Source organism: Oculina patagonica, chromosome 13, assembly GCF_052425735.1.
Source record: "Oculina patagonica isolate OP01 chromosome 13, crgOcupat, whole genome shotgun sequence".
Classification (NCBI taxonomy): Eukaryota; Metazoa; Cnidaria; class Anthozoa; order Scleractinia; family Oculinidae; genus Oculina; species Oculina patagonica.
Window position 1 is genome coordinate 36,255,563 of NC_135770.1, and position 24,958 is coordinate 36,280,520.

The 24,958-nt window shown below is 37.7% G+C and overlaps 1 protein-coding gene across 12 annotated transcripts in view; it reads left to right on the plus strand.

The window, feature by feature from the left end:
- Positions 1 to 24,958, plus strand: part of LOC144635778 (uncharacterized) — a 46,206-nt gene that overhangs the window by 10,408 nt on the left and 10,840 nt on the right. For 9 of the 12 annotated variants that reach the window (XM_078494868.1, XM_078494865.1, XM_078494864.1 and 6 more), the window contains 35 exons: positions 251 to 352; positions 514 to 589; positions 856 to 962; positions 1,037 to 1,157; positions 1,522 to 1,547; positions 1,953 to 2,121; positions 2,251 to 2,351; positions 2,854 to 2,967; positions 4,072 to 4,128; positions 13,358 to 13,391; positions 13,514 to 13,593; positions 13,726 to 13,794; positions 14,297 to 14,398; positions 14,520 to 14,595; positions 14,750 to 14,856; positions 15,399 to 15,519; positions 15,810 to 15,835; positions 16,032 to 16,185; positions 16,793 to 16,893; positions 17,574 to 17,690; positions 17,925 to 17,981; positions 18,446 to 18,479; positions 18,616 to 18,695; positions 19,045 to 19,113; positions 19,840 to 19,935; positions 20,246 to 20,321; positions 20,439 to 20,545; positions 20,724 to 20,844; positions 20,953 to 20,975; positions 21,204 to 21,378; positions 21,872 to 21,972; positions 22,552 to 22,665; positions 24,014 to 24,070; positions 24,301 to 24,334; positions 24,773 to 24,852. In XM_078494868.1, the coding sequence (XP_078350994.1) occupies positions 251 to 352; positions 514 to 589; positions 856 to 962; positions 1,037 to 1,157; positions 1,522 to 1,547; positions 1,953 to 2,121; positions 2,251 to 2,351; positions 2,854 to 2,967; positions 4,072 to 4,128; positions 13,358 to 13,391; positions 13,514 to 13,593; positions 13,726 to 13,794; positions 14,297 to 14,398; positions 14,520 to 14,595; positions 14,750 to 14,856; positions 15,399 to 15,519; positions 15,810 to 15,835; positions 16,032 to 16,185; positions 16,793 to 16,893; positions 17,574 to 17,690; positions 17,925 to 17,981; positions 18,446 to 18,479; positions 18,616 to 18,695; positions 19,045 to 19,113; positions 19,840 to 19,935; positions 20,246 to 20,321; positions 20,439 to 20,545; positions 20,724 to 20,844; positions 20,953 to 20,975; positions 21,204 to 21,378; positions 21,872 to 21,972; positions 22,552 to 22,665; positions 24,014 to 24,070; positions 24,301 to 24,334; positions 24,773 to 24,852 (3,084 nt within the window). Of the gene's footprint in view, positions 1 to 250; positions 353 to 513; positions 590 to 855; positions 963 to 1,036; positions 1,158 to 1,521; positions 1,548 to 1,952; positions 2,122 to 2,250; positions 2,352 to 2,853; positions 2,968 to 4,071; positions 4,129 to 4,898; positions 4,933 to 5,054; positions 5,135 to 5,266; positions 5,336 to 5,742; positions 5,845 to 5,983; positions 6,060 to 9,009; positions 9,117 to 9,386; positions 9,508 to 10,295; positions 10,322 to 11,035; positions 11,181 to 11,337; positions 11,439 to 12,250; positions 12,365 to 13,357; positions 13,392 to 13,513; positions 13,594 to 13,725; positions 13,795 to 14,296; positions 14,399 to 14,519; positions 14,596 to 14,749; positions 14,857 to 15,398; positions 15,520 to 15,809; positions 15,836 to 16,031; positions 16,186 to 16,792; positions 16,894 to 17,573; positions 17,691 to 17,924; positions 17,982 to 18,445; positions 18,480 to 18,615; positions 18,696 to 19,044; positions 19,114 to 19,839; positions 19,936 to 20,245; positions 20,322 to 20,438; positions 20,546 to 20,723; positions 20,845 to 20,952; positions 20,976 to 21,203; positions 21,379 to 21,871; positions 21,973 to 22,551; positions 22,666 to 24,013; positions 24,071 to 24,300; positions 24,335 to 24,772; positions 24,853 to 24,958 lie in introns of all 12 variants that reach the window. The other 3 variants (XM_078494871.1, XM_078494869.1, XM_078494875.1) reach the window with 3 other exon arrangements.

Below are 24,958 nucleotides of genomic sequence, written 5' to 3' on the forward strand. Positions count from 1 at the left end.
TGCGTACGTTCGTCAGCTCGATTATTCGTTCGTTCATTCCTTCGTTCGTTGCAGGCCTCGTTCAGATGACCAGTTGCATTTAGTTTGTTTACTTTTATTTATTGCGTATATTTAGATTATAGATTACGATGAATACTGAGAGGTAAAACCTCACTCGAGAAGGAGATCTTTTACTCTTAAGTTTAGTTTATGTATAATGCCATCGCAAATACTGATTTTTTAAAAGTTCTTTTTAATCGTTTGATTTTAGGCGGGTGTTGCCAGCTGGGGTACTGATGAAGGGAAGTTTATTCGTATCTTCACTCAACGAAGCCGTCCTCAACTTGGCGCAACATTCCCTGAGTACAAACAAGTAAGAGTGTGATAATTGTTACAGTATTAAGAAAACCCTAATCAACCTCGATAACATGAGGGGCAATCGCAGAAGTAGTTAGTAACTGCTAATCTGACGGACCTAAAATAAAAGCTACTCATTGGTGAGCTAATTCGTACATTTTCTCCCACAATTTGCAGTTGACTAATGAAGATATCGCAGACTCAATCGACAGTGAGATGGACGGAGATCTACAGAAAGCGTTCTTAACGCTAGGTTAGTTTTTATTCTAGAGAGATTTAAATCCCAAATTTGATTTGAAGTCTCAGTAAAAAGATATCTTCGCGAACTCAGTTATTTCTTCGCCCTGAAAAATTCCTCACTGATGACGTATTTCTAGAGAGGTCGTTAGTGTTTCTGATTGGTTGTTACCTGCGTGCGAAAATTCACAGTTGAGCAGCAACCATTTTGACAACACTAACAGACTTTTGTTATGTCGTTATCAGATTAAGATGTAACTATTGTTTGTTTTCTCTCAATAGTGAAATGCGTCCGTGATCCAACTGGTTTCCACTCCGACAAACTTCATAAAGCACTGGAAGAAGGCGACACGAAAGCTGTAGCAAGAATTATTCTCGGCAAGAATAAGGTGAATATAAAATTGACACTTTAAGCTTGAGGTTGACTTGACGACCCGCTGACTGCTTCTCCATGCTATTGCAGGCGCAGCTGGACGAGCTTGCAGCAGCGTACAAGAAAGCTCATAAGGTGGAACTCGCAGATGAAATTGACAAGAAATGCAGTGGAGACTTAAAAGATCTTATGCTAGCGAAGCTAGGAAAAGGTGAGTATAATCTTGTTTTGTTTGTTAATGATGTGATGATTTGTGTCATGGCATGTAAACTACAAGATACAAATGCTTGCGCGTCGTTCTTTGCTGCCAGCTGATGCCTTTTCAGGTATACTATCATTTGATTTTCCCTCTTGCAAACCCGGCAAACCCTATAAAAAAATTAACATTTTCATCCCTCAATAGAAGGAAGATTGTAAATTAAGTTGGAAAAAAACAATTATTATACCTTCTTTCCGTTGGCATGTAATATCGGTCGTATGTACTGTGGCCCTATTTGAGAGCAATTTAGTTTTTTTTATTAAGTTTGATGTTTCTAACAAGGACACCTTTTAAATTTCTTGTTTTAATTTGGCAGGCAAAGACAAAAAGAAACAACAGAAGGTGAGTATTACTTGATGTCAATATACTGAAGCTGACATGCTGATCGGATCATATTCAATTTTCATACACCGCAAATTGGTGTTGTGATGAAATACAATCTTGCGCAAACTAGACAACCTTCCCACGATCTAGGGAGGGTTGAAAACATTTTCTTTTTCACCAAGGCAAGAAAGCTCGAGTCAGAAAAATTCGAAGTAAAACTCCCAAAATATCCTAAGGAATTTCATTTTCAATGTTATATTCGCTTCTGGGTATGGCGTGAAGCTTCTGCAATTCAAGCTGCAACTTCCAGTACGGATTGCGGATTGTACTTTTACAATCAATACAACACAATCAATACAATAAAATGCAATCCAATGTAATATAATACAATATTACTGAAAGCTATTTGGATCTGATTCACAGCCTGCTGATAAACAGGACAAGGCAAAGAAAGATGCAGCTAAAGACAAACCCAAAGCAAAAGCTGCAGCAGCTCAGGACAACAAGAAAACTGATAAAAATGCCGCGAAAAACAAAGAAGAAGAGGCAGCCCTGGAGAAAGACGCTGATGAATTACATAAAGCGATTGAAGGTAAACGACGTCTGAAAGCGCAATTACAATACATGTGTTCTTTAATCTACATTAGTCGCACTAAAATCCTCGACGCACCCCAAAGCCGGGTTGACGCCCAATATTGTTGACGTTGTTTTATTTTTTCAGCTGAAGATAAAACAAAGATTGTGGATATACTGGCGAAGAACTGCGCCGATAAATCAAAACTGCAAAAGCTGCAAGACAAGTACAAGAAAAAACATGAAAAGGTATGTTAGACGTCCAGCTTAGTGTATTTAATTCGTTGATACGTTACACTTGGGTGTGGCGTTAGTAATGAAGAAATAGGTAAGTTTGTCCTGGAATTTGTACCTTAGATAGTAAAGGCTGGTTCTCATATGATCACCCCGATCGTCTCTGTCGCTTCTATCGTTTGCAAAGTCTGAGGTGATTGGAGCAAGCAAACTTTTTGAAGCGACAGAAGCGACAGCGACGATCGGGACGATCATATGAGAACCAGGCTTAAACATCCCTTCGTGTGAGGCTTGAGGCTAATTTCTTTTCTAAGCGGGATGTCAAAAGAAGGTGACCGAGTAGAGAACGAACGGCTAGCATTTGCTTTCCTCTACTATTGAGAGGGTGAAAATGTCACATATTGTAAGACTAGGAACGTTCTCCAGCCGCTAACAATAGTCTAAAGTTCCGCCTTACGCTACAGCACTGTCGAGCCATTTCAAAAGTCTTAAACCCTTTAAATCCGTTTGTCTACAGGACTTACTTGAAGCGCTTAAACCAATACTGGATGAGGATTTACAAGAGGCTGTGGAATCGTTGTTGATGGATAGTGCAGCATATGACGCTAAGAATCTTTATAACGCCACGAAGGTGAGAAATCATTTTGAAGCAGGAGTTTCATACACATTGCAATAGCTTAGGTGGCTGATATGTAACACCAAATAAAGCACAGGACGACCGGTAATTCTTGCGATGAGCAATGCGCACTGGAATTTCTGTTATACTTACCCTGACACTTAAATTAAATTATTATTATTATTATTATTATTATTATTATTATTATTATTATTATTATTATTATTATTATTATTATTATTATTATTATTATTATTATTATTATTATTATCATTCAGCTGACATGGGATGTAAAAGTTACTTCTAAGGAACTTAACGCTCTCCGTACGGACCGCTCGTTTGACTCTTTACTTCAAAATGAAAACATTTGCGTGCGATTCTCGTTTCCCTAAAAAAAAGGTTTTGTGCCAGCTTGCTATTTCAAAAACCCCAGGTGAGATGTCTTTTTTTTGACATTCGGTTCCTTCGTACGTAAATAGTCGATACAGATTAGACGTGGATGTAGGCGATCTCTTATGCCAAGTAAATTTTACCTCTCGAAAGTTTTCGCTTGCTTTCGGTGAATGTTCTTTGTCGGATGAGTGTTCTACATCCCTTATTATAGGAAATTTACGCGAATTTCAAAAATTCGCGTTAATTTTAGTCGCGTTAATTTTTGTTTACCTGTTAACGTTAATTTCCGCGCCGTTATTTAAGTGGAGCGTTGATTTTCGCTACCTTAATTTCCATTATTTTGGCCCCAATTTCTCGATACAGTCCAGACGTTCCAATCTCCTAGGATAAAGCATTATTTCACCAGGGTGGAAATCTACTGGTATCACTGAAACTGTGAAGAACGCTCGAAGTATCGCGAACATTGTTTCCGTCTCGGATTATACGCCTAGTGTTGAAATAGACTTGTTCCTGTTGTCTCAACAACTGTTTTTCTTTGTATACGTCACGTTAATTTCCTTCATTTTAAAATGTTACCCTCTCTTTCGTGTTAATTTCCTTTATTGGGAAGTAATTTTTCCTTCGATTCGCGTTAATTTATGCCGCGTTAATTTCAAATACCTTAATTAACACAAACGTTAATTTTCCTATAATAAGGTAGTTTAAATTATTATTGTTTCTCTTCAGGGCCTGGGTACTGATGAAGACGTGTTGATTGAGGTTCTTTGTACAAGAACCAACGCGGTAAGTTATTAAAATGGATCAATTACAACTAATTATAATGGAGCGCGTTTTCAATACTGAGCTGTTCAAGCTAAAATTTAACGTAAGTGAAGACATGTTACCAGAGAAAAGTCGGAAAAAATATTTTGTAGCCTACGTGACGCTCGGTTTACGCTTATACATTGTAGTTATTAATAATCTGACTACTTTTGCTTTCAGTGATCTTAGCTTGCCCCCGGGGGGGGGGGGGGCACCCTGTATATTTTTGGGTGGGGGTGTGCCGCTGGGAATTTGAAGCCCTTGCCCTATACCAGACCATGTTCAGCTGATTTTTGCAACCCTATACCAGACTAGACACAGTAAATCCCTACCCTATCCCAGACTTGCATTTTTTAGAACTGTATCACTATCAGTGTTTTAATGGAAAAGCATCTGTCAACAACGATGCTGCGATGATTTTATTTACGTTTAGGAAAGCCTCTTTCTCTTCTGAGTTTCTATTCCTATTCTGGACTAAATTCGTCATAACACAGATCAGTTTTCCGGCAAATGCTACCCTTTTCTAAACCAAAACTTTCTGATTTCTTAACCCTATCCCAGACTAAACTGCTTGAAAACCCTACCCTTCACAGCGGCACATACCTATATAGCTCATATATGGGAGTGCCCCCCCCCCCGGAGCTTGCCTTGACCAAACTTGATTTGCTATGGCGTGCAGTTTTAAACTTATTAAGTCGTGTTAATATTTGAGTTACTGATGTAATTATTATATTTTGTCTTTTTTTACTCAGCAACTGAAAGACATCAATAAAGCTTATAGCAAAAGTAAGAACGATTTCACTCCTTTTTATGCTTGTAGTTCGTTATGTCTCTTTTAATATTCTTATTTCTCATACTAAGCTTGACAATAAAAAAACGGCTGCAATCTGTGCTTTATTTCTCCACAGTGTATGACAATTCATTAGAGTCAGATCTGAAGGGAGACACAAGTGGTGATTTGGAGACTATTCTTGTGACGTTGAATAAAGTACGAATAAGTTTTCTTACTGAGTAACTCTTAATTCCATCATGATATTACTAACACTTTTATGTTGCTTGGATGAACACGATTGCTGTTGTTGATAAATGACGATCACTGTTGTTGTCTGTTTGATTTTAGGGTCAAAGAGATGAATCCACCAAAGTTGACAAGGAGATGGCCGAAAAAGATGCTAAGGAGCTCCAAGAGGTGATTTAATAATAATAAAAATAAATAATCAGTAATAATAAAGATAATCCTTATGCAGGATGCTCCGCTCACCGAAGTGGTTTTCCGGGAGGTCCTGAAATAAATTAAATTAATAGAATCAAAATGGGTCCAAAATATATGAATAAAATAATAAAAATAAATTATTATTGACTAATTATTGTAGCATTGACTAGAAACGCCCAAATACTAAAACATACGACAAAAAATACGTACAAAATTTAATTTGTCACGAAACAAAATAAACCCGAGTACGGTACTCGAACGTCGAGCCCTTGTTATAGAAACTGGAGTTTGGTCTTTGGTGGCGCTTCCTGGGAGAAATTAAGTTATATAGGAACGGAAATAGTAAAGATTGTCAAGAAAAAAACTTTTTTTATTTTTTTAAGGCGGGTGTGGCCAGCTGGGGTACTGATGAAGACAAGTTCATTCTTATCTTTACTCAACGAAGCCGTCCACAACTTGGCGCAACATTCCCTGAGTACAAAAAGGTAAAACATGATATGCGTTAAATTCCGCACAGTTGACACAGTTGAAGTGGCACTATGGCTCGTACCAGTTGTCGTTTATATAAACGTTAACTCCAATACTTTATGCTGATACTTTTTGTTTTGTTTTGTTGTCTTGCAGCTAACCAATAAAGACATTGCTGACTCGATCGATGCTGAGATGGATGGCGATCTACAAAAAGCCTTTTTGACGATAGGTACGAACATTAAAACATTTCTTCAGGTGTAATACCTTAAATTTACAACATGAATCGTCATATTTGACCTGTTGTAAACTTACACAAGTTTATCATGTTCTAATAAACAATAGAAAAACGTATTGCCTTTTTGTCTCGTGTCGTCATGACGACGTTGTCATGACGACACGAGATAATTGTACAGGGGGATATTTTCCCGCCATGTCAATATTTTTCCCGCCATGTCAATATCTTTCCCGCCATGTCAACATTTGCTTTGTGAGGCCGCGGAATTTTCCCGCCATGTTAACATTTGTTTTGTGATCGGATGCCGCCGGAATTTCACATCAAAGAATAATTGTTTCTTTACAAAGGTCGCAACTAAAGCGCTGGTTTATCAAACAGTAAGTTAGGAGTATTTATTGTAAAGGGCTTATTATGTAAAAATACAGGCACGCTAAAAAGAGATGACGTTTTTTTCTGAACTTGCAGCAAACGAGCAAATTTTAAGTGGTCTAACAGGCAATAAAAATGGAACAGAATTAAGGCCTCCTTTAGCTGGCAACAGTGCCTATCCGCTAACGAACTGGCTAGTGAAACCCTACCCGGACAGAGGACGCCTGACTCAGGAGCAGCGAAAGTTTAAAACCTAAAGTTCGGTGCGCTACGATCTGTAGTGGAACGAGCATTTGGCATGTTGAAAGTTCGTTGGAGAATTGCGTTGAAAAAGGTTGAACAAAAAACGAGCATCATTAAAAAGACTATGATTGCTACGTGACTTTTGCACAACTTTGTATTGAAAGGGGTGACCTTTGTGGCATGAATAACAACAATTTAATAACAGAAGATAAACGATTAGATAAAGACAATTATTTTGATGCCAAATCTTTAAAAATGTCAACTGTGGCGTTTGTTTGTTCAAATCTAGCGTTGTGCTGTTCCATACTTTTTCCCACATTTCAATAAAAGAACTCTGCCAGTCTGGAGTCGTACTTTTTTGCCTTTCTTTTTTCAGGCGGTTCTGATTCATCGAGAGAAACATTTACACTTTCGATTTGCAAAGCCCGGCCTCGTTTACACTCGGCTCTGAGGTAAAGGTAGAACTCAATGTATGACCGAAAGAGGGAAATTATATTTGATGAGTTTTCTTAGGATTGAAGAGCAGAAATGTCAATCTAAAGCGCAAAACATACATTGCTTTTTTATTTTCTTGACCCGAAGATTGACCTGAGTCAAGAGGCACTACATGTAGCTTCATATATCCTGCTGTGAATTCCACGCTACAATGGACACAACAGACGACAACAACAGCCTTTTCAGTGCATGAATGAAGCTCTTAAGAGGAATACACGTAGATGTGACGCATTTTTTTCTTTAAATTAGCTGTACGCTTTTCAATTTTGGATATATTTGAGCTGCAGCCAGCAGTTATCAAAAAAAATACAGACAAGTTTTACGTTCTTAAAATAACATTCTAACCTTTGCCGACAAGATTGTACTAAAAATCAATGAAATTAATTGTAACTCAAGCAGAAAACGCGTAGAAGAAGAATGAAATACACCAGGTTATTACAAACGCATAATACAATGTACTAACCGAAAGAGAGAAATTATATTGATGAGTTTTAGAACGGATCTGAAAAGCAGAAGTGTCTAATAATCAACAAGATGTCATTAGATGGACCTGCCTGTAAATTTTTCGTTGTCGTTGTTGTGCATATAACGCTAGTATACCGCAACTTAAATTGAGCGAGAAAAGCAGTTTTTAACATGAAGCTCTAAAATCTCTTTGGAGTATCTTGTCTTGTGGTCGCTTGTAAAGTTTTAATTTGTGCAATTGTGAGATGTATCAGAATAACAGCTTCACGTTGCCAATTTAAAGAATAGCGTGCATTCATTTGATATCTATTATTTTATCTTGAGAGTTTTGGAATGGTGGATGTTTCAACAGGATATTTACTGTAACAACTGTATTTATAGAGATTACAGTCGTGGAATATAGCAGATATAGCTTTTATATCAACGTAACTAGTATCTAATGGTAAAAATGTTGCTGAAAGAGAGGACGATGTAAATATCAGTTGTTCGATCGGTAAGCATTGTTCTTATCTTTGTGCAGACAACTTTTTTTTAAATTTAGCCGCGGCAACAGATTGTATCGGGGTTAAAGAGGGATTGTAATCTAAGCAATTAGTTGGTCGGGATTGAATGTCAAAGTTAATCTTGCACACATAACACATGTCGTTTGAACAAAAGGTTTGAATCGTTTGAATCGTTAGTCGATTGAATACCCAACCATTTTAAAGTTATGACCAGTTATGGTACAGCATAGTAAGCTCTGTGTAGAAGTTAAAGTCTCTCTTTAAAAGTGAGATTTGTGCGAGTTAAACACTACTACATAGTTTATTGCGTACGTTCGCGCGGAATCACGTGTCAAGCAAGATCGAATGTTTTCTATTAAGCAGAACCTAGCAGCATATTTCATTCAGTAGATTTAAATAGCGAAGAAAATGACTGTAATTTACACGTTCTTCAGCCGCTGCGTTGTAGCTTTGGCGTTACAAAAACATTAAGACCGGCTCAAGAGTGACCAAAACCAAATTTCTCCTCACAATATCAATACTAAATCAGGAGAAGAGGTTATAAGAATTAACAAAATCATCACCACTCGCATGTCATTATCACTTAACAGGCTAAGCGTTCACGAATAAACACCCAAAGCGATATCTCATATAGCGTGAAGAAAGCACATGGAAGTCATAGTATAAGTATACAGTAGAATGTATGCTTAGTGAACCAAAGTGCAATACAGTGCAATGTCTGTCATCTTTTTCTGCTCTTATTGGAGTTATATAACTGATCAACTTTACAAGCAATAAATAGACGTGAAAAGCGATCTCTTTTTTTAAATAAACTCTAAAAAGTGACACGAGACACTAAGCCCAGAGGGCTTTTGATTATTGTATTTCAGTTAAATGCGTCCGTGATCCAACAAACTTCCGCTTGAACAAAGTCCAGACAGCGTTAAAGGAAGGAGACACAAAGGCTGTAGCAGCAATAATCCTCACCAAAGATAAGGTAATTTGTTGTGCGTGACGGCGTCTCACGAAGAATTTCATGCTCTGGCATGGTACCCGGGCTCTGCTATCGTTATTCTGATTCTTTAATGTTTAACTACAAGGTACATTTCTTTGATATGCCACCAAATACTCAGAGCGAAATTCATAAAGTTTCAGATAAAGTTCAGTATTTTGACCTTGTCAATAAAAAGATTGAGCCGTTATTGTACCGTACACATCTGACCACCATTCTTTATACTTAGATAAAGTTGAAAATTATTTTATTCAGGCGCAGCTAGACGAACTTGCAGCGGCCTACAAGAAAGCAAATAAAGTGGAACTTGCAGATGAGGTTGACAAGAAATGCAAAGGAGATACCAAGACGCTGTTAATGGCAAAACTTGGAAGAGGTGAATAGATTTTTTATTCAAAAATAAAAAAAAGTACTTTTATGTCGTAAATAAAAAATGCGAAGCGAGTTGAATAGTTTTTCAACGTGCAGCTTTACTTGGAAGAATGTACACATTGTCATAGATTAAACATAGAAATATAGGGAAGAGGAGGGGGCGAGATCAACTTATCAATTACAGTCGAAGTTCTCGTAAGCGGACACCCTCGGGACGCGAAAAAAGTGTCCGTAACTGGAGCTGGCGGCTTACGAGAATGGTTCTCGCAAGCGGCCACTAGATGTGTGGGGGATAAATGGCCGCTTAAGGGAGCTTGCCCAGCTAACAATAACCGGACGGACGTGGATGACGACAAAACAAGCACTGAAATATGGTACTGTAATTACTGTAAAATCATTGTGATGAACGGCGATGTGAAGTTCATTGATAAAAATAAGGTGAAGAAGTGGTAAATAGGATTTTCTCTGGGTTGTCCGCTTACGGGAGCTTAAAAAACAGAAAAAGTCTAATTCGTAATCTCTGAAAGTGTCCGCGGCCGCTTACGGGAATGTCCGCTTACGAGAATGTAAAAATACAGAGTTTGTATGGAAGTTAAAATGGGGTTTCAAACAAGGCGGCCGTAAGTAGAGCTGTCCGCTTACGGGAGTGTCCGTTAAGAGAGCTTCGACTGTAGGTTGTTGGTCACTTCATATTATTTGGCGTGTTCTACTATGTGATTTAGCGTGCCCGTCCAATATTCTCTTGGTTGTAATGATGTTCTTAATTTACGACCCTTTTCCTTCTTTTCCCAGGGAAGGATAAGAAACAACAACAGAAGGTAAAGCCTTGTTCTCAACCTGTTTATATCATTCTGTATGGTATTTACCGTAATGATTCGATTTAGCTCCCGGGGCGCTTATTTACTTTTGGCACCTTAAGGGAGGGCGCTTATTCGAGACAGGGCGCTTATTCGGGACAGGGCGCTTATTTATTTTTTGCGAATCAACCAAATGTTCAAAACAAGACTTAAATATATATTAAAATAACTAAAAATAACATTAACTGTAACAGTAACAAATTGTTGAAAGTTGAGTTACTTTTACAAGAATTGTTCATTTTAGCAGTAAATATAAACATGTACGGTATGGTGAATGTTCATAAGTTTATCTTTTCGACGTCGACGACTTCAGTAGGGTCAGTTAGCCACAATAGGAGCGCTTTTTAGAATAGGGGTGCGTATAAGAATGGGGGCGCTTATTAGAATGGGGGCGCTTATTGGAATAGGTGCGCTTATTAACAAAAACACATTCGAAGGGGGGCGCTTATTCGGAAGGGGGCGCTTATTGGAAGGAGGGCGCTAAATCGAATCACTACGGTAAGTTGTTCTCTCTGCCTTGTAGTAAATTAAATTGCCTTAATTATTATTTTTGAACACTTGCACGTATCTTAGTCCATGAAGACACACTGGGTCTCGTAATTAATCTTGGTCGTGTATAAAAAGCAACATGACATAGAAACGAAAACTTACATTTATTTATATTGTTATCAACAGCCTGGAGCGAAGCAAGACGCGGCCAAAGCAAAGCCTAAAGCTGCAGCTGGCCAGGACAAGAAAACCGACAAAAGTGCTGAGAAAAACAAAGAAGAAGAAGCAGCCCTGGAGAAAGATGCTGATGAATTACATAAAGCAATTGAAGGTAATAAACGACGTCTAAAAGAGCAATTTTGGGGGGGACTTCTCAAACTGTAAATACAGTTTCAGTGTCCTTTAAGCCAGATTAATCGGACTAAAAAAGTTTAATGCCGACGTACCTCAAAGCCGCGTTTTGTTGACACTGTTTTTTTGTTATTCAGCTGAAGACAAGACAAAGATTGTGGACATACTTGCGAAGAACTGCGCTGATAAATCAAAACTGCAAAAACTGCAAGACAAGTACAAGAAAAAACATAATAAGGTATGTTGTAAAATTCATTAACTATTCATAAGGGTGCAAACCAATCCTAGCACTGTATTCAGATCACATGTACACAACTATAAACCCCAATACAAATCAAACAATAGAATTAACTTTTGATACAGACTCCTGCTCAGCTAATTAGTATTCATTAACTTTTGATACAGATCTCTACTGATTCGCATAACAATACTTTGCATTCAATTTATTGTTTTCATTTCACAAGTAGAATAAAATATTCGCGTCCGATCTGTATGGCCGTTTACAATGGCTCGCCTATCGGCTCGCCATTGTAAACGCCCATACAAATCTCCCGCTCGTATTTTATCTACTACTTATACGTCCAGCTTAGTTGTTAGTTAAAGGTGGTTCCAGTCCGTACTTCGCAATCTCAAGGTTTGCTTTCATTTTTGTTCGAAATTTGTTTAGACGTTACACTTCGGTAATAGCGTTCATGAAGTTTTTTAATACGCCATTACGTACTGCGCGTTTCGTTCAGTAATGCTCGATGAGCTGAGCAACAACAACAACAACAACAACAACAAGCGCTGCGAGGCTCCGATTAACATTGCAGACAGAGATTGTGCAGTACGGAATGGAAATCATCTTTAAGGCTGATTTCATTTGTAAGCACAGCTACTGTTTGCTTTCTTTCATTTTTAATAGGCTTATAAGATTTCCTATTGTAGTATTTATTAATTTATTCTCTACCAGCCGAGAGTTTTTAACAATAATCTTCAGTTCCGCCTTAAGTTTCAGCACTGTCAATCTATTTCAAAAGTCTTAAACCTTTCAAATGCGTTTGTCTTCAGGACTTACTTGATGCGCTTAAACCAATACTAGATGAGGATTTACAAGAGGCCGTGGAATCGTTGTTGATGGAAAGCGCGGCATATGACGCTAAGAATCTTTATAACGCCACGAAGGTGAGAAACCATTTTAAAGTATGAGTTTCATACACATTGTAATAGCTTAAAGGGAACCTCTGCTTTTGAGGCAAGTTGCGGGTGGTAAACTTATTACTTTGGCCAGAACTGTTTTATAGCCGAAGTTCCCTTTAAGGGGCTGATATATGACACCACATAAAGCACTGGCCTGTTAACTCTTGCGATGAACAATGCCCACTGAATTTCCTGACATGGGATGTAAAAATTTCTTCTAAGGAACCTTACAGCCTCCGTACGGACCGCTCGTTTGACTGTATAGGTAACTTCTAAGTGAAAACATTTGCACGTGATTCTTGTTGCCATATAAAAAAGGCTTCGCGCCAGCTTGTTAGCTCAGCAACCTCTGACTCTCTTCCCAGTTGAAGTTTCTTTATTTTGACATTTTGTTCCTTCGTAAATAGTCGATACCGGATAAAACATGGATGTAAACGCTTAAAATAGTCAGTAAGAACATGCACGTGATTGTATCGTGGTTTGTAGTGCTGCCTGCAAGCATTTTCTTCTTTCCCTCTCCTTTCAACATGCTATCCCTTATGCCAAGCAAATTTTTCCTCTCGAAATTCCCCGCTTGTTTAAGGTTAATTTTAGTTGTCGAATGAGTGTTCTGCATTGTTTTAATGACTATTATTTCTCTTTATGCAGGATCTTGGTACTGATGAAGATGCGTTGATTGAGGTTCTGTGTACAAGAACCAACGCGGTAAGTTATTTTTCCAATAGCTGTGGCAAACTTTAATTAAATATAAGTTAGAACATGTTACAGTACTACGAAAGAAAGGTTTGGTCGCCAAGGTGTGGCGCTCGGTTTGCTCTTATACCAGTTATAATGTGACTACAGTACTTTTGCTTTCGATCGATTATATTGATCGAAGACTTGCTATCTTTACTCGGATGGTACAATTTATTCAGTTTTAAACTTAGTCGTGTTATTATGTGAGTTACTGATGTAATTATTTTGTCGTTTTCTACACAGCAACTGAAAGAAATCAATAAAGCTTACAGTAAAAGTAAGAACGATTTCACTCCTTTTTATGCTTGTAGTTCGTTATGTCTCTTTTAATATTCTTATTTCTCATACTAAGCTTGACACTAAAAAAACGACTGCAATCTGTGCTTTATTTCTCCACAGTGTATGACAATTCATTAGAGTCAGATCTGAAGGGAGACACAAGTGGTGATTTGGAGACTATCCTTGTGACGTTGAATAAAGTACGAATAAGTTTTCTTACTGAGTAACTCTTAATTCCATCATGATATTACTAACACTTTTATGTTGCTTGGATGAACACAATTGCTGTTGTTGATAAATGACGATCACTGTTGTTGTCTGTTTGATTTTAGGGTCAAAGAGATGAATCCACCAAAGTTGACAAGGAGATGGCCAAAAAAGATGCTAAGGAGCTTCAAGAGGTGATTTAATGATAATTCACGAATAACAATAATACAGATTATAAACAATTATTGGATGAGGTTTTTGTGATATCCGGAATAATCGAGGTCAAGGTAAGTGTTATCGGCTGAGGCTGATAACACTGTACTGATAATCTGTTGGCTGCGCGGATTCCCAGAATTAGCTGTAGGCTCTTAGCCTACAATGTATAATATTTATGCAGGAAGCTCCACTTACTGAAGTGCTTTTTAGGGAGGCCCTGGAATAAAAATATAGCATCAAAATGAGTCCAAAATATTAGAATAAAATAATAAAAATAAATTATTATTGAATAATTAGCATTGATTAGAAACTTCTAAAAACTAAAACATACAACTAAAAACACGTAAAAAATTAATTTGTCACGAAAAAAAATATATAAACACGACTACAATACTCGAACGTCGAACCCTTGTTACAGAAACTGGAGTTAGATATTTAAGCAAAATAAGGAATGTTAAGAAAACGTTTTTAATCTTTTAGGCGGGTGTGGGTAGCTGGGGTACTGATGAAGACAAGTTCATTCGTATCTTCACTCAACGAAGCCGTCCACAACTTGGCGCAACATTCCCTGAGTACAAAAAGGTAAAAGATGATGTTTTAAATTCCACACAGTTGAAGTGGCACTTTGGCTTGTACCATGTTTTTGTCGTTTATATAAACGTTAAGTCCAGTACTTTATGCTGATGATTTCTTTGGCTTGCAGCTAACCAATAAAGACATTGCTGACTCGATCGATGCTGAGATGGATGGCGATCTACAAAAAGCGTTTTTGACAATAGGTATGAACAATAAAACATTTCTTCAGATATAAGACCTTAATGAAAGCTATTTATAACGTGAATCGCCATATTTGACCCGTTGTAAACTTTAACAAGTTTATCATATTCGAATGAAATGTAGCAAAAAATTCATTACCTAATTATTGTGTTTCAGTTAAATGTGTCCGTGATCCAACGAACTTCCGTTTGAACAAACTCCAGGCTGCGTTAAAGGAAGGAGACACAAAGGCTGTAGCAGCAATTATTCTCACCAAAGATAAGGTAATGATCTTATATGTCTTTTGTTAGTATTTGATGCTATATTATCGCTGTTCTGATTTTTCTTAAACCTTTAACTAGCGAGTGTTTCCTTGTTGTACCACCAAATTCTTAGAGCTAACATAATAAAAAATCCGCGGAATTCAGCAGGAGAATTTATATTTCGAGCTTGGCGATAAATTATAAAAAGGTTGAGCACTTATACTGTACATATTTGACCACCATTCTTTATAAAGTCTGCGTTAGAGCCTAGTGGCCCATCAGGCCGGAGCTTATCCCGGTTTTCGTAGCATGAAGCGACTGGAAATATTCCCCCCCCCCCTGGATGGGATGCTAGTCCATTGCAGGGTTACCCCCAGCTTTAATTCGCCGGTACCCAATTATACACCTGGGTGGAAAGAGGAACTGTGAGAGAAAAGTGACTTGCCCAAGAACACAACACAATGACCCAGCCCAGGGCTCGAACCCGGACCGCTCGATCATTAGGCCAACACGCCTCCCTATCATTCTTTATACTTAGGTCAATTGAAAATTATTTTATTTAGGCGCAGCTAGATGAACTTGCAGCGGCCTACAAGAAAGCAAATAAAGTGGAACTTGCAGATGAGGTTAACAAGAAATGCAAAGGAGATACAAAGACGCTGATAATGGCAAAACTTGGAAGAGGTGGATAGATTTTTTACTCAAAAATAAAAAAGTAATCTTATGTCGTAAATAAAAATGCGAAACGACAGTTGTATAGTTTTCGACGTACAGCTTTATAGTCGAGTACACATTGTCGTTAATTAAACATAGAAAGATAGGGAGGGGGAGGAGGCGAAATCAACTTATTAATTAGGTTGTTGGTCACTTGATATTATTTGGCGTGTTCTACTATGTGATTAAGCGTGCCTGTCCAATATTCTCTTGGTCGTAATGATGTTCATAATTTACGACCTTTTTCCTTCTTTTCTCAGGGAAAGATAAGAAACAACAACAGAAGGTAAAGCCTTGTTCTCAACCTGTTTACAAGTGCCATTCAAGTTGTTCTCTGCCTTGTACTAAATAATATAATTACCTTAATTATTATTTTTGAACACTTGCGCGTATCTAAGTCCATGTTAGCTCAATACTTGTTGTATAAAAAGCAACATGGCGTATAAACAAAAGCTTACATTTATTTATATTGTTATCAACAGCCTGGAGCGAAACAAGACGCGGCCAAAGCAAAACCTAAAGCTGCAGCAGGACAGGACAGCAAGAAAACCGACAAAAATGCCGAGAAAAACAAGGAAGAGAACAAAGAAGCTGCAGTGGAGAAAGACGCGGATGAATTACGTAAAGCTATCGATGGTGAGTCGAACTAAATCCACTCTGTTATGTACCAGCAGCTTAGATAATTCTTCCTTGTTGTTCTCTTCTTCCTTGATAGGCCATTTCCGAGTTACACTTTGCCTCTGTTTCAAAACGAATCTACGTGTGAACCATTCAAATGAAAGTGAGTTTGATTTGCAAAAAAATGGACCTGTAGGTGAAACTCATTTTTATTTGAATGGCTTCGGACGTGGACTCGTTTTGAAAGAGAGGGAAAGGGTAACTCGAAAATGGCCCATTATTTATTTTAAGTTTCCTTTTTCTATCCTCCTGTAGTATTGCCCGTGTTTTTTTGTTTTTGGAACCCCGCAGTTTTTTACAAAAGTTTAACTCTACCAGCTCCCAAAATGTTCTTTTGCCGCCTCCCAAAAATAGTTATTAATTTTTCCCTGAAAGGTTTTTGAACATAACCATGTTATTTTGCTGCACTGCTGTGGTAAAGGGGGTCTATTAAATCAAACAGCCGTTACGTCCTTACGTCGGCATTTTTTGCCTTCTTACCTGCTACTATTAAGATCCTTTGCGCACCACTGACGGTTTAATTTGTTGATTAATGTTTTGCTTTTCCTTGTTGTTTGTGTAACAGCTGGTGATAAGGACAAGGTTGTGGACATCTTAGCAAAACACTGCGATGATAAATCTAAAATACAGCAACTGAAAGATAAATACAAAGAAAAACACGACCAGGTAGGGGCCTTGATAATCACTAACAGATCAATACAAATTTTGGCTGTATGGCGCTTGAGCTTGAGTAGTTGTGACAGCGCGATTTGGAAGGTACCTGGTATTTTATGGTAATGATTGATAATCACTAATGACAAGTCAATAATAGCTTTTTAAACTGGATTACGTGGATAGAAATATAAGACAAAAAAAACTAAAAAACAATTGCCACAAAAGTGTCAATTTGTGTAGTTTACTCAAATGTTTCGGGCATAGCCCTTCTTCAGTGTAAAACCGTTTTCCATTTGTGTACGCGATCGCATGTTAGATTTTAAAGGCCCATGAGCGCGCGGAAGCCTGAGCGTGCGCGCCCAGTTTAAATGAAATGAAAAAAGCCCTGTGGTTGCATTGAGCCGAGCTTAAAACGTTTGTGTAAACTACACAAATTGACACTTTTGTGACAATTGTTTTATTTTTTTGTTTTACAGTACTATTTTGAAAGTGTCACGCATTAACTGGGAATTTTTCTTACCCGCATTTTGCCATTACATGGATGGAGCTAGTAAAGATAACTTTGCGCGCACTGTGATTGGTTAATAGTCGGGTTGTTGAGATATAAGGCGCGCTGTGATTGGGAATCTTTCCTTGTCTTGTTTAGTTAATTTTAAGACTGTGATGTACAAATATCTTTTCACTGCTTGTAGGACTTACTGGAAGCTGTTAAACCGGTTTTGGAAGAAGAACAGTTACAAGACGCCGTGGAATCTCTGTTCATGGAAAGTTCTTCATATGACGCGAAAATTTTGTACAATGCCATGAAGGTAAGATATGAAACATGGACATGATGTCAGCCTTCATTTACTAGTAGGTGTTACGTTATTTATTGAGTCCTAAAGTTTGCTCCAGTATGTGTGCTTTAACAGAAAAGGCTGATCTGTTCAATAAGGGTTTGGTGTTTTCTCGCGCATTTTAGTTCGGTAGTATTATCTTTTAAAGTAATCTATATAGTAAGTGCAACTCTTAAGTGTTTTTTTTTCTTCTGAATCACTCCATAGGGCCTGGGTACTGATGAAGATGTGTTGATAGAAGTTCTCTGTTCCAGAGATAACGCTGTAAGTGATATGTCCTCATGATAGATCTTATAGTACAAGTTAATATTCTAAGAAGCCGCCATTTTTGTTTGTTTCTGTTTCTGTTTGTTTAACCGAAAAGCCTTCGCGCTTTCTTTCTACGTTCCACTGCTTTAGAAAGGCTATAGAACTAGTTAGCACTAGTTCTACATCAGAGCTAGTTCAGGAGGAGCAAGTCTAAGAAAAAAGAAATAAATGTGCTAATTCGGTCCCAGTTGTCTCTAATGAAAAACATTTTTTTCAAAAGAGGGACAACTTGGGACGAGCCAGTGATAAATGGTGAGCGCCCCGAAAAAAGCGTTTGATCGATTGGCTGAACGGAAAGTTAAGTCCAAGTTTAAGCAAAGACAGTCGATAAGCTCTCTGACTGCTTATTTTCTCGAGTTACAATTATATCAGCAGTCATTTTATACTAACTAAATTAATTAAATTATTTTTTCCTTTAGGAACTGGCCAAAATAAAAGAGACATACACAGAATGTAAGTAGAAGTAATTTTTGCAAGTATTATGTAACGTGAAGTGAGACTGACTTCGTAACTTTTAATGATGATGACGATGACAATGATGATAATGATGATGATCACTGAACTGTGTTTTTTTTTTCTTAATTGATAGTGTATGGCAGGTCGCTAGAAAAGGATATCAAAGGAGACACAAGTGGCCATTTTGAATGTCTGTTGGTCGAATTAAGCAAGGTTGGTATTGGTGCCGAAATGTTTTCATTTCCCCATCATTAAGGCTTCATGTGAAAGCAGCAAAACAGGGCAATACTGAGAAATTTCACATAAAACGTTTTCGCGATATAAGAACCTGAAGAACATATGTTCTATTCCCCAGAAAGAAGTTATTGTTATGAATGGATTCAAATAATTTAACGCTGTTGTATAATTTATCCAGATCCTGTATTGTAACTTGCATAACTTGTGAAACTTATTCGTCGTGAAAATACACGCTAGTATTTTAAAGTTCTCTATCAAATTGGCGTTTGCCGACGTTTTTGTTTCAAGGATACGATGATTATTAATTGTTATTTGTTGAAATTAGGGTAAACGAGACGAATCCAGCAAAGTTGATAGAGGTTTAGCCAAGAAGGATGCAGAAGCTCTTATGCAGGTGTTCACTTGTGATTGTTATCTGATGAAGTATTATTATTTTACCGTTACCACACAAAAAAGAGGCGGGGAGGCATTCTCACTGATTGGCAAGTCTATCGCTATTGTTCTTGTTTATTTGGATCTATCCTCAACCATATCGAAGTGCTGGTTATGGCTGGGTTTGATCATATTTTTCTTTTCTCCGTTTATTCAATAACATTCCACATAGAATTTTTTGGTATGTTGATTAAGTGTCACGGTTGACCTTCTGATCATCCCATTTACCCGCAACACCAAGGCGCGGTGGCCTAGTTTTTAGCTTTGTAGACTCTTTATCGAGAAAACTGAGCTGGTTACTATTCTAGTGTTTTGTACCTGGGCAAGACACTTATCCCTCACAGTACCTCGCTTCACCAAAGCATGGAGTAGCCTGTTCTACATCTACATCTGCATTGACGGTGATCTTGCAAAGAGAGGCATACTCCCGTCACTGCAAGACATTAAATAGAAATAAAAAATAGAAAACTTGGGGGGGGGGGGGGTAAAAGACCTTAAAATGTATATACTGTAATAAAATATGTACATAATTTAAAAAGATTACAAAGAAAATATGTTGGTGGACTTAACACGCTTTGTAAAAGAATTATAGCGTTTCAGCAATTGATCTTTTTAAAGTATGAAGAGCTGCTAATAACTCCAGTTTTCACTCAAAATTATCTCTTTTTACTTTTATTTATAACTTCAGGCTGGTTATCTTGGCACTGATGAAGATAAATTTGTTCAAGTCTTCACTCAGCGAAGCTTTGTTCACCTTAAAGCAGTGTTCCAGGAATATAAAAAGGTAAACACAAACAAACTGCACTGAAAGCATCAGTATGCCCTTGATATTGGCCTGAGAGTCTCATCACTTTGTTGCAAATAGCGGTTTAGTCCAGTAAGCAGGATCGGCCAGGCTTTTTAGTATACCGGGGAGGGAGGTGGGGGGAGGAGGAAGTTAACCCTATTCAGACCGGGCTTTTTTGGATCTTTTTAGACCGGGAGGGTATATTGTTTTTCTTTTGAGATTAGATCCTTACTTTCGATTTTGGAATGGACTGTGACACTAAAGGACAGACAATCCTTATCTTTTTTTTTTTACTCTGTGTTTGTAGATTTGTAACCAAGAAATGGACGAAGCCATTGAAGAGGAAATGAGCCAAGACTTGGAAAAAGGATTCTTAGCATTAGGTAAAGTGTCAACTTTTTAGTGTCACGTTTATTACTGGTTTCTTGTCGTGCGTTCAGTGGTAAAAACGTTACACTATGTTCTCAACAATATTTTTACTTTTCTTGTTTCCTTTTTAGTGAAATACACCCGAGATCCTGCAACTTTCTACGCTGCTAAACTTCAGAAATCTTTACAAGATGGTGACACCAACACGGCAGGCCGCGTTATTCTTACGAGTACAACGGTAAACATAAAGAATTGTGTTATTTTGTACTGAGTTTTCGTACATGAATTAGCTACCTTGCAAATCGCAGCACGTTTGTGTCACACGCGTGAACTTGGTAGGCCATGAAATAACAAATACTCCTCTTGCTGTATTCACATCATGCAGAAGGAATTTATGACATTCTTTTTCTTTTCAGGCCGAGCTAGCAGACATGGTAGGAGGGTACAAAAAGCTTTCTGGTAAAGATCTCATCAAAGATGCTGAAGCAAAGTTCAGCGAGAACATGAAAAAGTTTATCCTTCCTAGACTAAAGAAAGGTATAACTTTTAAGATTTGAATTCATTTTGTTCTAGTCCATTTTTTTTCGTTTTTTGATTTTTGGAATCCCTAAGTAACTTGTGGTTTGTTTGTTTTTTTTATTACAGCGGGTCAGGAACAGAAAGAAAAGGTTAGTATTGTCACATCTACCAAAATTTGAACTAACGAATGAACGAAATAAAGAGCAATCGAACAAACGGACGGGCGAACGAAGGAAAGAACGGACAGACGGACGAAAGAACGAATGAACTTACTAACGAACGAACGGACGGACGGGCGAACGAAAGAACGAACGATTGTTACGTGTCAGAAAAATGGTATTCACTGGTTTTTGCTATATGTATTTTAACCAATCAAGGAAAAAGCAAGCAATGATCCGAAGAACAAGAAGGCAGCGGCTGGAGGAAAACAAGATGGCGCCGCGGCAAAGAAAGCGGACGCTAAACCTGCTGCTAACAAGAAACCTGCACAACAAAAGAAAAGTCAGCAAGACGACAAACAAGAATATTCCGCGCTCCGAGAAGCCATTGATGGTCAGTCCTGTCAATCATTATAGTCACATGACTTTTTCGAGCAGAGCACGATTAGTAAATACCGTATTTATTCGATTAAGCGCCCAACCTCGAATAAGCGCCCACACTGAAGGTAAGAAAAGTTAATAAGCGCCCAGCCTCGAAAAAGCGCCCACCCCCACCCTCCTAAAAAACTGAAGTGCACAAGAGGAGTATTGATTAGTGGACAATGAGATTGAAATTGACTAAGTATTACATAAAGAGTTCCCCGAAGATCGAGTTTTCTTAGTATTTTACAGAAACTTTCAACGAACAGTTAAATTTCTGCATCGTTTTTGTTGCAAAATGAACTTACTACTTGCTGAAAATGGTTAAAATTTAATAAGTGCCCAGTCTCGAATAAGCGCCCACCTCGAATAAGCGCCCACTCTCAAGGTCCAAAAATTTAATAAGCGCCCAGGGCGCTTAATCGAATAAATACGGTATGCATTATTTTTTTCTCTTTCCTCCGAAGCTAATAATAAAAAGAAGATCAAGGAGATTGTGTGCAGGAATCTGGAGAAGAAAGATGACGCCAAGAAACTCGTGGAGGATTACAATTCCAGATATGAAATGGTGAATTACCTTGAGCGTAATGTGTTTCTAAGGAGGGAACGTTATATTTTTGAAAGGCCGGGAGGGTTGGGCAATATTTCTAAGCGAGAATTTTTTGCGTGGCTTGCTTTGCATGAATTTTTTTTCGCTGTTTTTGTTGTTGTTGTGCCTGGAATTTGTTTGGGTAATTGCTCAACCCTCTCCCCCTCAAAACTATAATGTTACTACTGTAATGTTGAAGTATCTGGAAGTGTCGCCATTCAAATGAAAGGTATTGAACAATATGTACTTGCGGTGCTGTTGTTTTCACAGTATTTTTCTACACTAAAATTTGAGATTTTCCCAGTTTTCAGTTTTGGCATTCCTAGGATCCGAAGTGAATTGGTTACCATAGAACTACCAAAAGTGATTTCTAAGAGCCAACAGTTATTAAAGTATATATCAATGATGAAAAGTGACTAAAGTTTGTAAGTAGGAATGTGACAAAAACAGCGCAAAACAAGTTAGCCAGTAACTCAAGGGACAAATGTAGAAAAATAATCTTTAGCTCGGAAGAGTAACAAAATATCTAACATCAATACCTTTTCAATATTTCAACAGGAATTATTTGAATCCTTGGATGATAAACTAGACGAAGATCTTATCGAAGCTTTAGCCGCCTTGTCTTTACCCAAAGCTATGTATGATGCGAGGACTTTGCATCTAGCTATGAAGGTGAGTTGCTTTCCTTAGCTGTCGCTTTTAAATTTAAGGTCATTGCCCTGTATTGCATTGTGCATCCTTACTGCGCAGAATCAGTTTACGCGTAATTAGCGCGCGCACATAAACAAAATGGCGGCTTTTTTCTATGCGGCTTAGTACGCGAGAAAAATAAATCGTCTCTTTCTCGTAAACGAGTATGGTGACCTATTAATTTTTTCTCAGATTTTGGGTGTAGCGATCAAGTTCTTTCTGTGAAACGAAAACAGATTAATTCTTATGTTTGAAAAATAAATTATCACTGGAAATATGTACTTTGCCAGTACTCGCAAGGGAATAATAAGGAATTATGCGGTATATACAAGACCATACAAGGTCTTCCTGCTCCTACACAAATATGGAGACCCCACTTTTTTATTTCATAATTTAAGTCCCCTTAAGGTAATCAACAATTGCAAGTAGGCAAAGTTTGGTTGAAAATCTATGTTCAGTTCTATTTGGGGGCAATAATCTTTGTTGTGAATGAGAGAAGACGATTGCCTGCAGAAATACTAGGCTTTAATCACCAAATCTCTTTCTACATAAAAACATGGCGGCCAACTGCAACCACGAGGCAACCACAAGGATTGCAGGCTCATATAAGAAAGTTGAACATACTACATGTACGACTCAATGAATTATAATGTAACGCAACACTCGCAGTGTTCAAGTCACGCAACACTCGCAGTGTTCAAGTGTTTAGAGGGCCTTTAAGAGGGCCTTTTGCAATGTCATTTACACCACAACCTTAACAGGCTTCTCCAGTTCTGATATCTTCACGCGCTCACGGGAAAAATTCCATACTGATGACGTAGCTCCACAGAGATCCGTGTCGTGTCTCTGATTGGTTGTTAAAGGAGCTACGTCACGGAAAACGCAACTTGAAAAAACTGGCAAGTTTTTTTCAAGTTTGTCATTCGTAATCCGTCTCAATCTTGGTCAGTCAAAACCATGCTTGTTTATTTTCGCGTTTCTATTACCCCTTTGTTGTTTTTCTACGTTAGAAAACTATTATTTTGAGGTTTCCTTAAATTTAAAGTAATCATAAAAATGACTTAAAATATCGTGACGTTGCTCCTTTAAATTCCTAACTACGCAGCAACCAATTAGAGGCGGTACAAGAAACAATAGAGTTACGTCATCTGTTTTTTACTCATACAACTTCAGCTGCCGTTTTGTTAAAATTATTGCACACTGCTGTCTTCGTTTGATTCAAGTTATGAAGTCATCTCGTACAGAACCCTAATTGACTGACCAATCAAACTTGTTGATGTAAATAGTCGTTTACTCAATTGTTAAACATTAATTAATTTGATCTTTTTAGGGTTTGTTTACAAAGGAGCTCGTATTGATTGAAATATTCGCGACGCGAACAAATGCGGTAAGTATAATTTTTTTAAGAAGGACCTTTTCATTCCCCAGTGATCTTGGTCGAAAGCGTGCTTTACTCGACTCGGTGATGACTTTTCAGACGTCACCGAGTCGAGTATCGGTATGCGTGACTTTGGGTCCCTTGACGCAGGGCGTCAACCTCGCTTACTTGCTGATAACCAATACTTGGAAACGAATTCTATATGACGAAATACTTTTAAACTTTTTTTAATTCACCAGGAAATCGCAGCCATCAGACAAGCCTATAAGAAAAGTAAGACATTCTGTATAATATCGGTATTTTTTCGGTGACGACTTTATAACAGTTGAATGCTGGTATTAATAGTTTATTTTAAGAAGAGAAGAAGAAGAAGAATCGTGTATTAAAAACTATAACACTTAACAGTCCTTGGACTGAATTACGTTTATTATTACAATTTTATAAAAAAATGTATTAAAACTATATCTATTACAAGATTTAAAAAATATATACCTTATTATAGGAATATAACGAAGCATTTTAACAACGCGAACAAAATTTACGCGTAATATAATTAACGCGAATTTAAGAAAATTTCTGGTCAGATGCTTGTAGTAAACGTGTTAACGTAAATAAAATTAACGCGAATTTTTGAAATTCGCGTTAATAACATGTATCGTTAATTTCCTATAATAAGGTATTGTGTGTTTAAAAAAAATTTTTTTTTCTTAGAGTACAGAAAGGAGCTTGAGCAAGTTATCAAGGATGACACAAGCGGCGACTTTGAAACATTACTCGTTGAACTCTGCAAGGTTTGTGTTTACTATGTTCCACAGAGTCCTTCGGGTGATTAGCAAAAAGAAAAGAAAAGTCTGTTACCTTCCTGATTTCACGCAAATCAACATCCCGGACTCACCG